Source organism: Macaca mulatta, chromosome 4 (genome assembly GCF_049350105.2).
Source record: "Macaca mulatta isolate MMU2019108-1 chromosome 4, T2T-MMU8v2.0, whole genome shotgun sequence".
Lineage (NCBI taxonomy): Eukaryota > Metazoa > Chordata > Mammalia > Primates > Cercopithecidae > Macaca > Macaca mulatta.
In genome coordinates, this window is record NC_133409.1 from 73,980,646 (window position 1) to 73,992,734 (window position 12,089).

The window sequence follows — 12,089 nt, forward strand, 5'->3', positions numbered from 1 at the left end:
GAACCCATCGGAAAGAATTTGGATGTGGATGCAGCTGGAGCTGCTCTGCACCTTTGCCCTGGTCCTCGGGCCCCGGGTCATGGCTTGTAGCATGTGCAACGGTAGCATCGGATGGCCTTACTTGATGGGAAGACGTGGTTTATTGTGTAACTGCTGCATCAGTGGCTGGAAAAAGATACTGGCCAGGACTGCAAGAAGCAGCTCTGGCTATAAACCTCTTGCTACTTTCCCTGGTTTGTAATATTTGAGTTCCGTCAGCCTGTTAGTTTGGATGAGTTTTATTTGTGGGGAGGAGTAAATGCGCAGTTTCTTGAGATCATAAAGTACCATGGAGGGAGAAAGTACTGTTTCCGAAGTCCAAGTTTGGAGCAGGCATCTTTCTTGGCTTCTGTGTGCCGTTATCAGTTCTATTGTATAAACTTGTTTGTTCATATCAAGACGTATTTTTAAAGGAAGTAATGAAATTGGAGAGACTGAAATCGTTTTTAAAACGTCTGAACTTCTATGAATGAGGATGCAAACACAGTAGGATAAAGTGCTGTGAAGTGGAGCCCAGGCATTTGTTTACAGTGAAGGCAGGCTGGTGTTTCTTTCCTGTCAATGCGAAAGGCACTTGCGAAGCACCCGGATGGTGGTCATTGTTATTTGTATGCTGGAGGTTGGCACATGAGAAGTAGTCAAAAAAGTTTATTGGATACAGATTTGAGGGGATAGTTAACCTATACAAGAGGACACATTTGTGAGCATTTTAGAAGCATTAATTTGCTTAAAAATTGTGTCTAATAATTATGCAATTTCTAATTAATGAAACAAACTCATAATAACTTCTACCAGCAATACTTTGTTAGCTCATGAGGGGAAAAATAAGCACTTAAAAGCATAGGTTGCAGTATGTTTAGAGTCATGTTTGAAAATTCAGGCACATTTAGTTTCACTTTTCTGCCTTAGTCTAAGTCATGTTTTCTATTAGTTTCACTTTTCTCCCTTAGCCTAAGTAATGTTTTCTATCACTATGAGATAAAAGGCAATACTAAAAATTAAGTTATTTTACATCGCATTTGGAGAACAAAGTGGCTACTTTCTCGTAAATGGCAAAGTCCCCGAGGTATGTTCAGTTTCTTGTTCCCATTGATGGTCAGTGGAGTGAGTGAGTGTGGTCTGAGTTCACATCCCTGCTGCTCCACGGGGCAGCGGTGGGACCCTTGCAAGTAAATCGATCTCTCGGTTTTCTCATTTTTAGTGTGAAAGGAAAATAAAACCTGGGGACCCCAATTCATGATGCCAGAAGGAAAAAAAAAAAAATTAAGCCGAAAGCTGAGTCATGCGAGATGCTGCCTTTCCATTTCTTTCTAAGCAGGAGCTACAGATAAAAGGTTAAATATCCCCACAGGTAGCTAGCTACTCTGTGTTCACCTTATCTTATGTGAAGTGCTGATTCACCACCAAGTGCTGGATGATTACGTCATTGACAGTTTCCCTGCCTGCTCCTTTTCCCTTGCGGCAGGTGGATTACCACGCTCTCCCTCTTTCCCCTCCAGCCCACTTTTAATTTTTAAACATTGAGGCCCTCAACATCATCTTTGGAGAAAGGCACAGGCCACAGACTGTTTCTGTGATTCTGTGTTCTCTTCCTCCGGACATGTCCATAACTTTGGCAAAATAAACTTCTCAATAGATCGAGACCTGTCCTGGATACTTTTTGGGTTATAGTAGAATGGGCTAAATAACCCTGCCCACCTTCAGGCCTCTATGGGGATTAAATAAGCCAGTGCATGTGGAGTACTTACAAGAGTTAAGCAACAACTTATTATTTTGTATTGTTATTACTGATATTACATTTACAAAGACATCTCATTTTCGTTGAGGTTCATTCTGATACAACTAGGTATACTTCAGATGCCACTTTTCCTTGTTTACCATGTTTCTGTCACATGCTTGTCTCACTCAGGTGTTTTTTTTGTTTTTATTTTTATTTTTATTTATTTATTTATTATTATTATTATACTTTAAGTTCTAGGGTACATGTGCATAACATGCAGGTTTGTTACATATGTATACTTGTGCCATGTTGGTGTGCTGCACCCATCAACTCGTCAGCACCCATCAACTCGTCATTTACATCAGGTATAACTCCCAATGCAATCCCTCCCCCCTCCCCCCTCCCCGTGATAGGCCCCGGTGTGTGATGTTCCCCTTCCCGAGTCCAAGTGATCTCATTGTTCAGTTCCCACCTATGAGTGAGAACATGCGGTGTTTGGTTTTCTCTTCTTATGATAGTTTGCTGAGAATGATGGTTTCCAGCTGCATCCATGTCCCTACAAAGGACACAAACTCATCCTTTTTTATGGCTGCATAGTATTCCATGGTGTATATGTGCCACATTTTCTTAATCCAGTCTGTCACTGATGGACATTTGGGTTGATTCCAAGTCTTTGCTATTGTGAATAGTGCCGCAATAAACATACGTGTGCATGTGTCTTTATAGCAGCATAATTTATAATCCTTTGGGTATATACCCAGTAATGGGATGGCTGGGTCATATGGTACATCTAGTTCTAGATCCTTGAGGAATCGCCATACTGTTTTTAAAAGTGTATCACTTTCCTTCCCAGTCCTTTCCTACATCTCCAGAGATGACCGGGATGTGATTTTGCTTCTGTGTTTCACAGGATGCACGCTGCTGTTTTATGAGACCTATGGGAAGAATTCCATGGATCAGAGCAGTGCCCCTCGGTGTGCTCTGTTTGCAGAAGACAGCATAGTGCAGTCTGTTCCAGAACATCCCAAGAAAGAAAACGTGTTCTGCCTCAGCAACTCCTTTGGAGACGTCTACCTTTTCCAGGTACTGCCGGTGCTTTGTAAGTGGAGGTAATAGTTTATGCACTGCTAGAATAAGAAGGAACAGAAAAGGCAAAACTTGGAAATGAAATTGAATACATGCTTAGTCAGGTTTTGGATTTGGCCTTAAGCAACAGATGTTGGCCTCCCCTGACTGCCAAGGGCCCTGGGCCATCACCAATCCAGTCATTCATCCAGAGGGTACTTTTCAGGTGCCTCTGAAGTCCCAGGCTGTGGCCCATGAGATGCTCTTTGGCACACAAAGGGAAAAAAAATCATGATCCCTGTTCTGGAGTAGCTTGCGATCTAGTGAGTGCAATGGTGAAGATTCCCAGACTTGGGGCTTTTAAAATGAAGCTTGGAGAATACTGATGGGAGGGGCTTGGGTTCTTCCCACGAATCTCAGTGGATGTCAGAGGTTTTCGGGAAAACTCTCATAGACAAATGCTGTGAGGTCTCAGTTCCCTGTGGAAGTGGTCTTAGGATCTTAAGATTCAGGTTATCTACTGTTAGAATTTTCAGGGACTTTCTAGCCAATGAAAGGTTGGGGAACATGGTGGTCCTGAGCCATCGGTATTGGGGTCAGGCTTGGGTTTGAATCCTGGCACCTTTGTTAGCATTGAGTTTGTAAGTGATCTTGGTGCCCATACCAGACTTCTCTGAGCTTTGGGCCCTTCAACCAGTGGCTTACACGATTACCTTAAGAGTAAATAACATCGTGTATGCGTTAAATGCTAAATAAATTCTAACTTGGTGATTAATATTTAACTCAGAAGAGGTGAGAGTGAGAACTGGGAAGTGAAGTCTGCTTCTTAAATGCCCCCCGTCTAAACCCAGCACTTGACATACACACAGTGTTGGCTGTAGGTTACATCTGACTGGAAGTTTCATGGAAAACCTCGTAAAGCCTGGGTTTAGATCTCTCATAAAGATGGTCCTGGGTGCCCTCAGAAGCCCTGCAGTGTAACAGTGTTCTCTAGGCTGACTTTGGGAGTCTAGAATGCTCTGAAGTGCTCCCTGCTGGGACCAGCACTGGGTAAGCTCCCTGGGCCTTTAGTTGTACTGCTGTTCCAACTTGACTTAACTCACTAGAGCCAGGGCCTGAGATTTGATTTTCCTTTTCTTAACAGAAAGGTTGCTTAAAAACTTCTATGACGCTTTAAAGCAAAGTAATGAATTTATGTTAGTCTGAATTGTAGGGAAGGTAAAAAAACAAACAACAACAATAACAAAACCTTAGGTTAAATCTGCATGGACTTCTTAGGGGTAAGTGTGAAATGAATGTTTTATTTTGTGATTCAGGTAAAACATCCTTAGTTTTCAGAGTTTTCCTGCCTGTGATCCCAGCACTTTGGAGGCTGAGGCAGGGGGAGGGCTTAAGGACAGGAGTTCGAAATCAGCTTGGTCAACATAGTGAGACCCCATCTCTATGAAAGAAAAATAAAAAAATTAGCCAGGCATGGTGGTATGTACCTCTGGTCCCAGCTACTTGGGAGGCTGAGGCTTGAGGATCATTTGAGCTCAGGAGGTCAAGGTTGCAGGGAGCTATGATTGTGCCACTGCACTCCAGCCCAGGCGACAGAGACCCTGTCTTAGCAGCAACAACAACAACAAAGTTTTCCCAGGTGTTCTGTTTTGTGATCCCAGAGGCCACTTGAGGTTTGACCCTGTGACTCGAATGTGTGTGGTTATTTCTGGACATCAAGAGAAATGAAAGTACTTTTCAGCCTGCTTAGAATAATACCCATTTGCCCACTGTGCTTTATTCAAACTTTGCTGATTGTTTTTAAAATATTTTTCTTTTAAAAAATGTATTATTATTATTTGAGATGGAATCTTAGTCTGTTGCCCAGGCTGGAGTACAGTGGTGTGATCTCAGCTCACTGCAACCTCCACCTCCCAGGTTCAAGCGATTCTTGAATTCCTGCCTCAGTTTCCCAAGTAGCTGGGATTACAGGTGCCCGCGACCATGCCTGGCTAATTTTTTTTTTTTTTTTGTATTTTTTATAGAGACTGTGTTTCACCATGTTGGCCAGGCTGGTTTCGAACTCCTGACCTCAAGTGACCTCACCTTGGCTTTCCAAAAAGTGCTAGGATTACAGGTGTGAGCCACCTCGCCTGTCCTATTATTATTTTTTAATTGACTTGGGGACTTACTTTGTTCCCCAGGCTGGTTTTGAACTCCTGGGCTCAAAAGTCCTGGGATTACAGGCATGAGCCACTGTGCCCAGCCAAAAATAAAATACTTTTCTCTTATAAAAATAGTATATGGTCTTTGTGTTAGAAGTCACTGAAAAGTACAGAAAGGAAAAACCTTCATATATTCAAAGACAATAGTGTTATTTTATTTCCCCCCAGTATACTTTTATGTACATTCTTTTTTTTTTTTTTTTGTATTGAGGCCATCCTGTAGATGTAATTTTATATCCAGTTTTCAAAATTTCATATTCTAGTCCTAATGCTTACTCATTCTGTTAAAATTCTGAAGACAAGCATCCATTTATTTATTTATTTATTTATTTATTTATTTATTTATTTATTTTTGAGACGGAGTCTTGCTCTGTCGCCCAGTCTGGAGTGCAGTGGCGCAATCTCAGCTCACTGCAGTCTCCACCTCCTGGGCTCAAGTGATTCTCCTGTCTCAGCCTCCCGAGTAGCTGGGATTTCAGGCATGCACCACCACACCCGGCTAATTTTTCTATTTTATTTATTTGTTTATTTTTGAGACAGAGTCTCGCTCTGTCACCCAGGCTGGAGTGCAGTAGCATGATTTCGGCTCACTGCAACCTCTGCCTCCCAGCTCAAAGTGATTCTCATGTCTCAGCCTCCCAAGTAGCTGGGATTACAGGCATGTGCCACCACACCCAGCTAATTTTTGTATTTTAGTAGAGATATGGTTTCACCTTGTTGGCCAGGCTGGTCTCAAACACCTGACCTCAGGCGATCCACCCACCTTGGCCTCCCAGGTGCTGGGATTACAGGCATGAGCCACCACGCCCGGCCAAGCATCCTTTTAGAGAGTGGCGTAATGTGTCATGAGTGTGTCTACCCTGTTGTTCTTATCACTGCTATGTGGTTGGCTAGCGCTTGTTTCTGGTTTTAGTTCCTGTCCTATTCAGAGCTCCATGATGCTTTCTCCTCTGCTCCTAATGTTCTCTGAGTCTCTCTGAACCTGAGTTGAATGGTTGAATGTGTTTATGAAATTAAGCAACTTGTATGCAGTGCAAGTACTTCTTGGATTTTGCACGTCTAAGCCCAGCCTGCCATTTTGGAGAGCACTTTAGTGGTAAAATAATTTGAAACAGGCTTTCTCCCTCCCTGTGTGTAGGCCACCAGCCAGACAGATCTAGAAAACTGGGTCACCGCCGTACACTCTGCTTGTGCATCCCTTTTTGCAAAGAAGCATGGGAAAGAGGACACACTGCGGCTACTGAAGAACCAGACCAAAAACCTGCTTCAGAAGATAGACATGGACAGCAAGATGAAGAAGATGGCAGAGCTGCAGCTGTCCATTGTGAGCGACCCAAAGAACAGGAAAGCCATAGAGAACCAGGTACTGGTTGCCTGCTCCTGAGTTTTCTTCTGTTGCTCGCGTCACTTGTGCAGTGACTGAACGCAGGCTCTCATCTTGGTGGTATTTCTTGGCTCACATCTTGGTGGTATTTCTTACACCCTGGGGGAAGTAGTTTCTGTGGCTTTTCATTTTAGGTACCTAATGTTTGCTGTTTTGTGACATGGGTGATATGATATGCTTTACAAACTTTGGCGGCTCTGTGTATATCCTGAAATACTTTGTGACCCAAACTTAATTCCTAATTTGAATAGTGCCTTCAGGCCTTGATGATTCACTCATATATTGTCATTTTCTGAACAAAATCCATAGAATAAAACTACTAGAAGATTAGACAGGTAAAAGTCTAATACAATGGCTTTGGAAAACGTGATATGGTATAACAGCTGTTTCTGTGTCTGTGGATTGCAAGAAAACAGTAATTTTTCTGTTTATAACAGAGAAGCAGCTAACGAAATGCTTTCTTTTCTCTGCTCTGGTTCCATATTCATTTAATAAATGGCTGGTTCCTATGGCATTTGCATTTTAGAGAAGGGGAAGCAGTTTGAACATTTTTATTTCCATTTGCTCAGACAACCTCAACACTTAGACAAGTGTTAGTGGAATTTCGAGCATCCTTATCTTAAGTCAGGTTTCCTAGGAGACAGACTTTGATAGAGATTTAGACGTGACAAGTTTTACTGGGAATGCCCTCAGGGACAATGCCAGCCTGGAGTGAGGGAGCAAGATCTGGGAGGGACAAGTTGCATTGTGATGCAGCTTGTCCCACAGGGAGCTGTGGAGCTGGGAGGGCCCTTCAGAGTTCTGTATGGAGGCAAGGTGGCCGGCCTTTGTCCCCTCAGGCCAGCAGGGCAAGGCAGCTCTCTTCAGTAGAGGTCAGTTACCACGAGGGGATCTGTGTGTGAGCTGGGAGAAGGAAAGGAATCCCTCTGTCTTGAAGTGGGGATCTGGGTGAGTCGCTATAGAATCCACTACAGCGCCCTCCAAAACCAGTTGTCAAATGACCTGGGAACTCGAATGAGGAATAGGATGAAGATAGATAATGAGCAGGTTCTTGCATTTTTCTTCCTTTAGTTATTTGTTATTACAGAGAAACCAGATTCTTTAGAAAAAAAAATTTCATGGTAACACAACAATTTACATATGGTGACTTATTAGAAAGGAATTTTACATATGGTGTTTTATTTAAATTGCAAATTAAATCATACCTCTGTTTATGTCTGAATGTTTAACCTTGTTTGGAAATTTTTTCATCTGTGTATATATGAAGAATTCAGCCTGAATTCTGGACGTGGTGGCAGACACCTATAATCCCAGCTGGGCGCAGTGACTGACGCCTGTAATCCCAGCACTTTGGGAGGCCGAGGTGGGCAGATCACCTGAGGTCAGGAGTTTGAGACCAGCCTGGCCAACATGACAAAACCCCATCTCTACTAAAAATACAAAAATTATCTAGGCTTGGTGACGGGCACCTGTAATTCCAGCTACTCTGGAAGCTGAGGCAGGAGAATCGCTTGAACCTGGGAGGGAGAGGTTGCAGTGAGCTGAGACTGTGCATTGCACTCTAGCCTAGGGAACAGAGTGAGACTCTGTCTAAAAAAATAGAAAAGAATTCAGCATGAGTAGGAAGAAATTTCTGGCTAAAAATAGGAAACGGATTAAAGGCATGCATTCATTGATACACCGAGAATTTGGAATAAAGTATCAATTGGCAATAGCAAAATAACCAAATAATTCTGACCTCTGCCCCTGATTAATCTTCTGACTCTATCTACCTTTGCTTCTCCTTTTCTCATATCTCATGTTGCCTTTCTCCCATCTCAGTTCTTTTTCTCTTGCTTATTTTCCCATCTGCAAATACTGGTGTACCTAATAGATGCATCTGGCTTAAAGAAATAAAAATAATTATAATATAGGGACCCAGTTTCTAAGAAATTATAATTTAGTTAGAGAGCAAACCTTGTGAACATGAAACTAAAGGACCTTCTAAAATTATCTAAGTTAGGTGACAGCTGGTATAGTCATCAAATATTATGGGAGATGAGAGGGTTGAGGTTGTATTGTGATCTTGAGGAAATGAAGACTTCCTGGAAGAATATGGTGTTAAAAAGTTGTTAAGAGGCCGGGCGTGGTGGCTCACGCCTGTAATCCCAGCACTTTGGGAGGCCGAGCTGGGCGGATCACGAGGTCAGGAGATCGAGACCATCCTGGCTAACACAGTGAAACTCCATCTCTACTAAAAATACAAAAAAAAAAAATTAGCCAGGTGTGGTGGCAGGCGCCTGTGGTCCCAGCTATTCGGGAGGCTGAGGCAGGAGAATGGTGTGAACCCGGGAGGTGGAGCTTGCAGTGAGCTGAGATCGTGCCACTGCACTCCAGCCTGGGCGACAGACAGAGACTCCGCCTCAAAAAAAAAAAAAAAAAAAGTTGTTGAGAGATGTGAAGGATTTCCAGTCTGGGAGGGGGTTGGGCAAGCATGGAGAGACAACTGGAAGTGACTGAGTGGTGGCCTGGGGCTCTGGAGCACCCTGCAGTTAAAGGTTTGGGAAGTGATGAGAGTTGGCAGTTAGGTTGGACAGGCAATGCAGCTTTTTCAGTCTGTGTCTTAGTCTGGAAGAAAATACTTTAAACTGGGTGGTTTATAAACAAGAGCAATTTATTTCTCAGAGTTCTGAAGGCTGAGAAGTCCAAGATCAAGACGCCTGCAGATTCAGTGTCTGGTGAGGCCCTGCTTTCTGGTTTCTAGAAGCATCTTCTTACCGTATTCTAGCATCTTCTTACTGTGTTCTAGCATCTTCTTACTGTATTCTAGCATCTTCTTACCGTATTCTAGCATGACATGAGAGGCAAGGGGTCTTTCCGGGCCGCCTTTTATAAGGCCACTCATCCTCTTCATGAGGGCTCTGCCATTATGACTGTCCTGTGCAGTGGATTAAGCAGCCAAGGATGAAAGATGCTGTAACTTAATGCTTGAATCACACGGTTTATTGGCACACAGACAATTCTTAACAAATATAGGTATTTTATCCCCATTCTCGCTACACACAACTCTCGTTTTTCACCTGTTAGGAACAGGTCGGGGATCTTACATGAATAGGCACAGGATTGGTCACAGAAGTCCTCAGGCATCGGGGAATAGCTTCCTCTGGCGTCAAGGCTGGAATGTTGAGGCTGAAGCGTTCAGTCGAGGAGATGGCAAGCCTGACTCCGGGTCCCTTTCTGAGTGGCAGCGTCTCATCCTCATGAGTCTGTGTCTCAGCAGAGCAGGTCGAGCTGCCTGAGGGCTTCTCCTTTTATAGTCCCTGTACGGGGATCTGTCTGTGTCTGGTTATCTTGAAGGTTGGTGCGCCCTAGCATGTGATGCCGTCCCAAATTGGAATATCCCCACACAGTTGGTCTAAACAGATTTGGACATTCTGGGCATGTTGTCAGACATCTGCACTCACACACTAACTATGATAACATATTCACACTACACCCATAAATCGCACTCCAAACAATGACCTAATCACTGCCCCTTTTAAAAAGGCCCCACTTCCTAATACCATCACCTAAAGCATTAAGATTTCAATGTATGTATTTTTTTTTGGAGGGACACATTCAGCCCATAGTGGTCCTGTAGGCAAGGCTCAGATGGTAAGGTTTATTTTATACTCTGCATTCAAGGGGGCAATACAAGTTTTTAAGCTGAGGACAAAGCATGATGACATAGTGTCTTTGGAAGATTTATCAGGCAGCAGTTTGGAGGACAGAGTGGGGCAAAAGGTGTCAAGCAGTGGAGTGGCACTGTGCTGGCTACGTAGATACAAGGGCTTGATCCCAAGTGACACAAGTTCAACAGTTTACATGGAAAATGTATAACAGGGTGTATCATTTTCCGTAATTCTATAGAATCTTTTTTTTTTCTTTTTCTTTCCTTTTTTTTTTTTTTGAGACAGAGTTTTGCTCTTGTTGCCCAGGCTGGATTGTAATGGTATATGATCTCGGCTCACCAGAACCTCCGTCTCCTGGGTTCAAGCGATTCTCATGCCTCAGCCTCCCGAGTAGCTGGGATTACAGGCACCCGCCACCACGCCAACCCAATTTTGTAGTTTTAGTAGAGACGGGGTTTCACCATGTTGGTCAGGCTGGTCTCGAACTCCTGACCTTAGGGGATCCACCTGCCTCAGCCTCCCAAAGTGCTGGGATTACAGACGTGAGCCACCACGCCCAGCCTCAATTTTATAGAATCTTAAAGACAGTAACTTACGCCCCTGAGTGGAACTGTTGGTCAACCAGGATATGCCATTTAAACTCCAAAGTACAAAATAGTTTTAATGAGGAAGCCAAAACTGCCAAGAAGAATGCAGGAGGTGGAAGGCTTTGGGATCCGACAAGAACACAGCTGCTGACATTGCTGAGGGAGAGCTGCCCCCATGAGCCCAGCTTGCATCCTCTCAGGCCCTGCCTGCCCCTCTTAAGGGGCCTCACCCTGCTCACAGCTAGGGGGCGTTCAGCTCCCGAGGCAGTGCAGCTGTGCCGCAGGGTGGGAGGCCATGTGGAGGTGATGGGACACATCAAAGAGCCTGAAGGAGACACGGTTATCCCAGAGTTTTCTTTGTACCATGTCTTACCCATGGTGCTGATTTTCCAGGATCCAGCAGCCACAGCCTGTTTACCCTGAGATGAGACTTGTGGATTCGAGTGTCTCAGAGTGTTCAGAGCACCCCAGTCAAAAATCTCATCCTGACCGTAATTGTAGTCCTGTCAAAGGGATGCCCAGCTTGGAGTTTTCAGGTCTTTGCGTAGGTCAGATGTTTAGGGCTAGGGAGAGAAAAGGGACATTTGACAACACTGAGAGGCTCCTGGCCTGTTGTGTGTGTGGTGGTGGTGGGTGGGGGTTTCTTTGTGGCCACAAGGAGTCTAAGCAAACTTTTTTTTTTTAATTTAAATTTTCATTAACTGTAATTGTATTCCCTTGTCCATAGTTTGTAAATGTTTAATTGATGACACCATAGTTGGTGCTATTCTCTGATTAAGAGGGGAGGTTACTTTAACATAAACCCTTACATAAATCCAGGGGTCTGGATGGTCAGGTGGCTTGAGGAGAAGCTGTTTTAAAGAAGAGGGTAATTATCACCTGTGGCCCATTATCCATTCTTTGACGGAATCATCAGTTTAGTTATTTTAAGTGCACTATTCTAATACTACTAATTTTTGGTTCTCTCCTACCCATAGCCCAGGCCCTAACCCCTTCCTATGTCCTCCCCACACCCCTTTCTCCCCTACAGCCTTCTCCCAACCCCTGCCGTACATGCACTCCCCTTCTCACGTTATTCTTGTGAGTTTCTGGTAACAGACAATCAGGATTGATCTTAGAAATTCTTGGCCAGGCGCGGTTACTCATGCCTGTAATCCCAGTACTTTGGGAGGCTGAGGCTGGAGGTTCACTTGAGGCCAGGAGCTCAAGATGAGGTGGGGCAACAAGCAAGACACTATTTCTGAAAAAGGAAAAAAAAAAAAGAAATTCTACCTGAAAGTATTCTCACTGTATTGCACTCTTTGAGGTTATGATTTAGTCACATGTTCCTGAAGGGCTTTGCAGCGTGTAGCCTGAGTTATGTTTGCTGTGCCCATTGTCCTTGTGTCCTTTGTCAGCAGGTTGTAAAGACAGCTGTTTGCTCTTTTTTTTTTTTCTTTT

The 12,089-nt window shown here is 43.8% G+C and overlaps 1 protein-coding gene and 1 long non-coding RNA gene across 5 annotated transcripts in view; one reads left to right on the plus strand and one right to left on the minus strand.

The window, feature by feature from the left end:
* The window catches only part of TIAM2 (TIAM Rac1 associated GEF 2), a 272,790-nt gene that overhangs the window by 154,815 nt on the left and 105,886 nt on the right, over positions 1–12,089 (plus strand). For all 4 annotated transcript variants that reach the window (XM_015137091.3, XM_077999579.1, XM_077999578.1 and 1 more), the window contains 2 exons: positions 2,670–2,842; positions 6,167–6,391. In XM_015137091.3, coding sequence (XP_014992577.3) covers positions 2,670–2,842; positions 6,167–6,391 — 398 coding nt within the window. The remainder of the gene's footprint in view (positions 1–2,669; positions 2,843–6,166; positions 6,392–12,089) is intronic.
* Positions 9,048–10,334, minus strand: LOC144340654 (uncharacterized). Its single transcript, XR_013416899.1, has 2 exons — positions 9,499–10,334; positions 9,048–9,329 (listed from the first exon to the last, which is right to left on the minus strand). It is a non-coding gene; the product is annotated as an uncharacterized LOC144340654 (long non-coding RNA).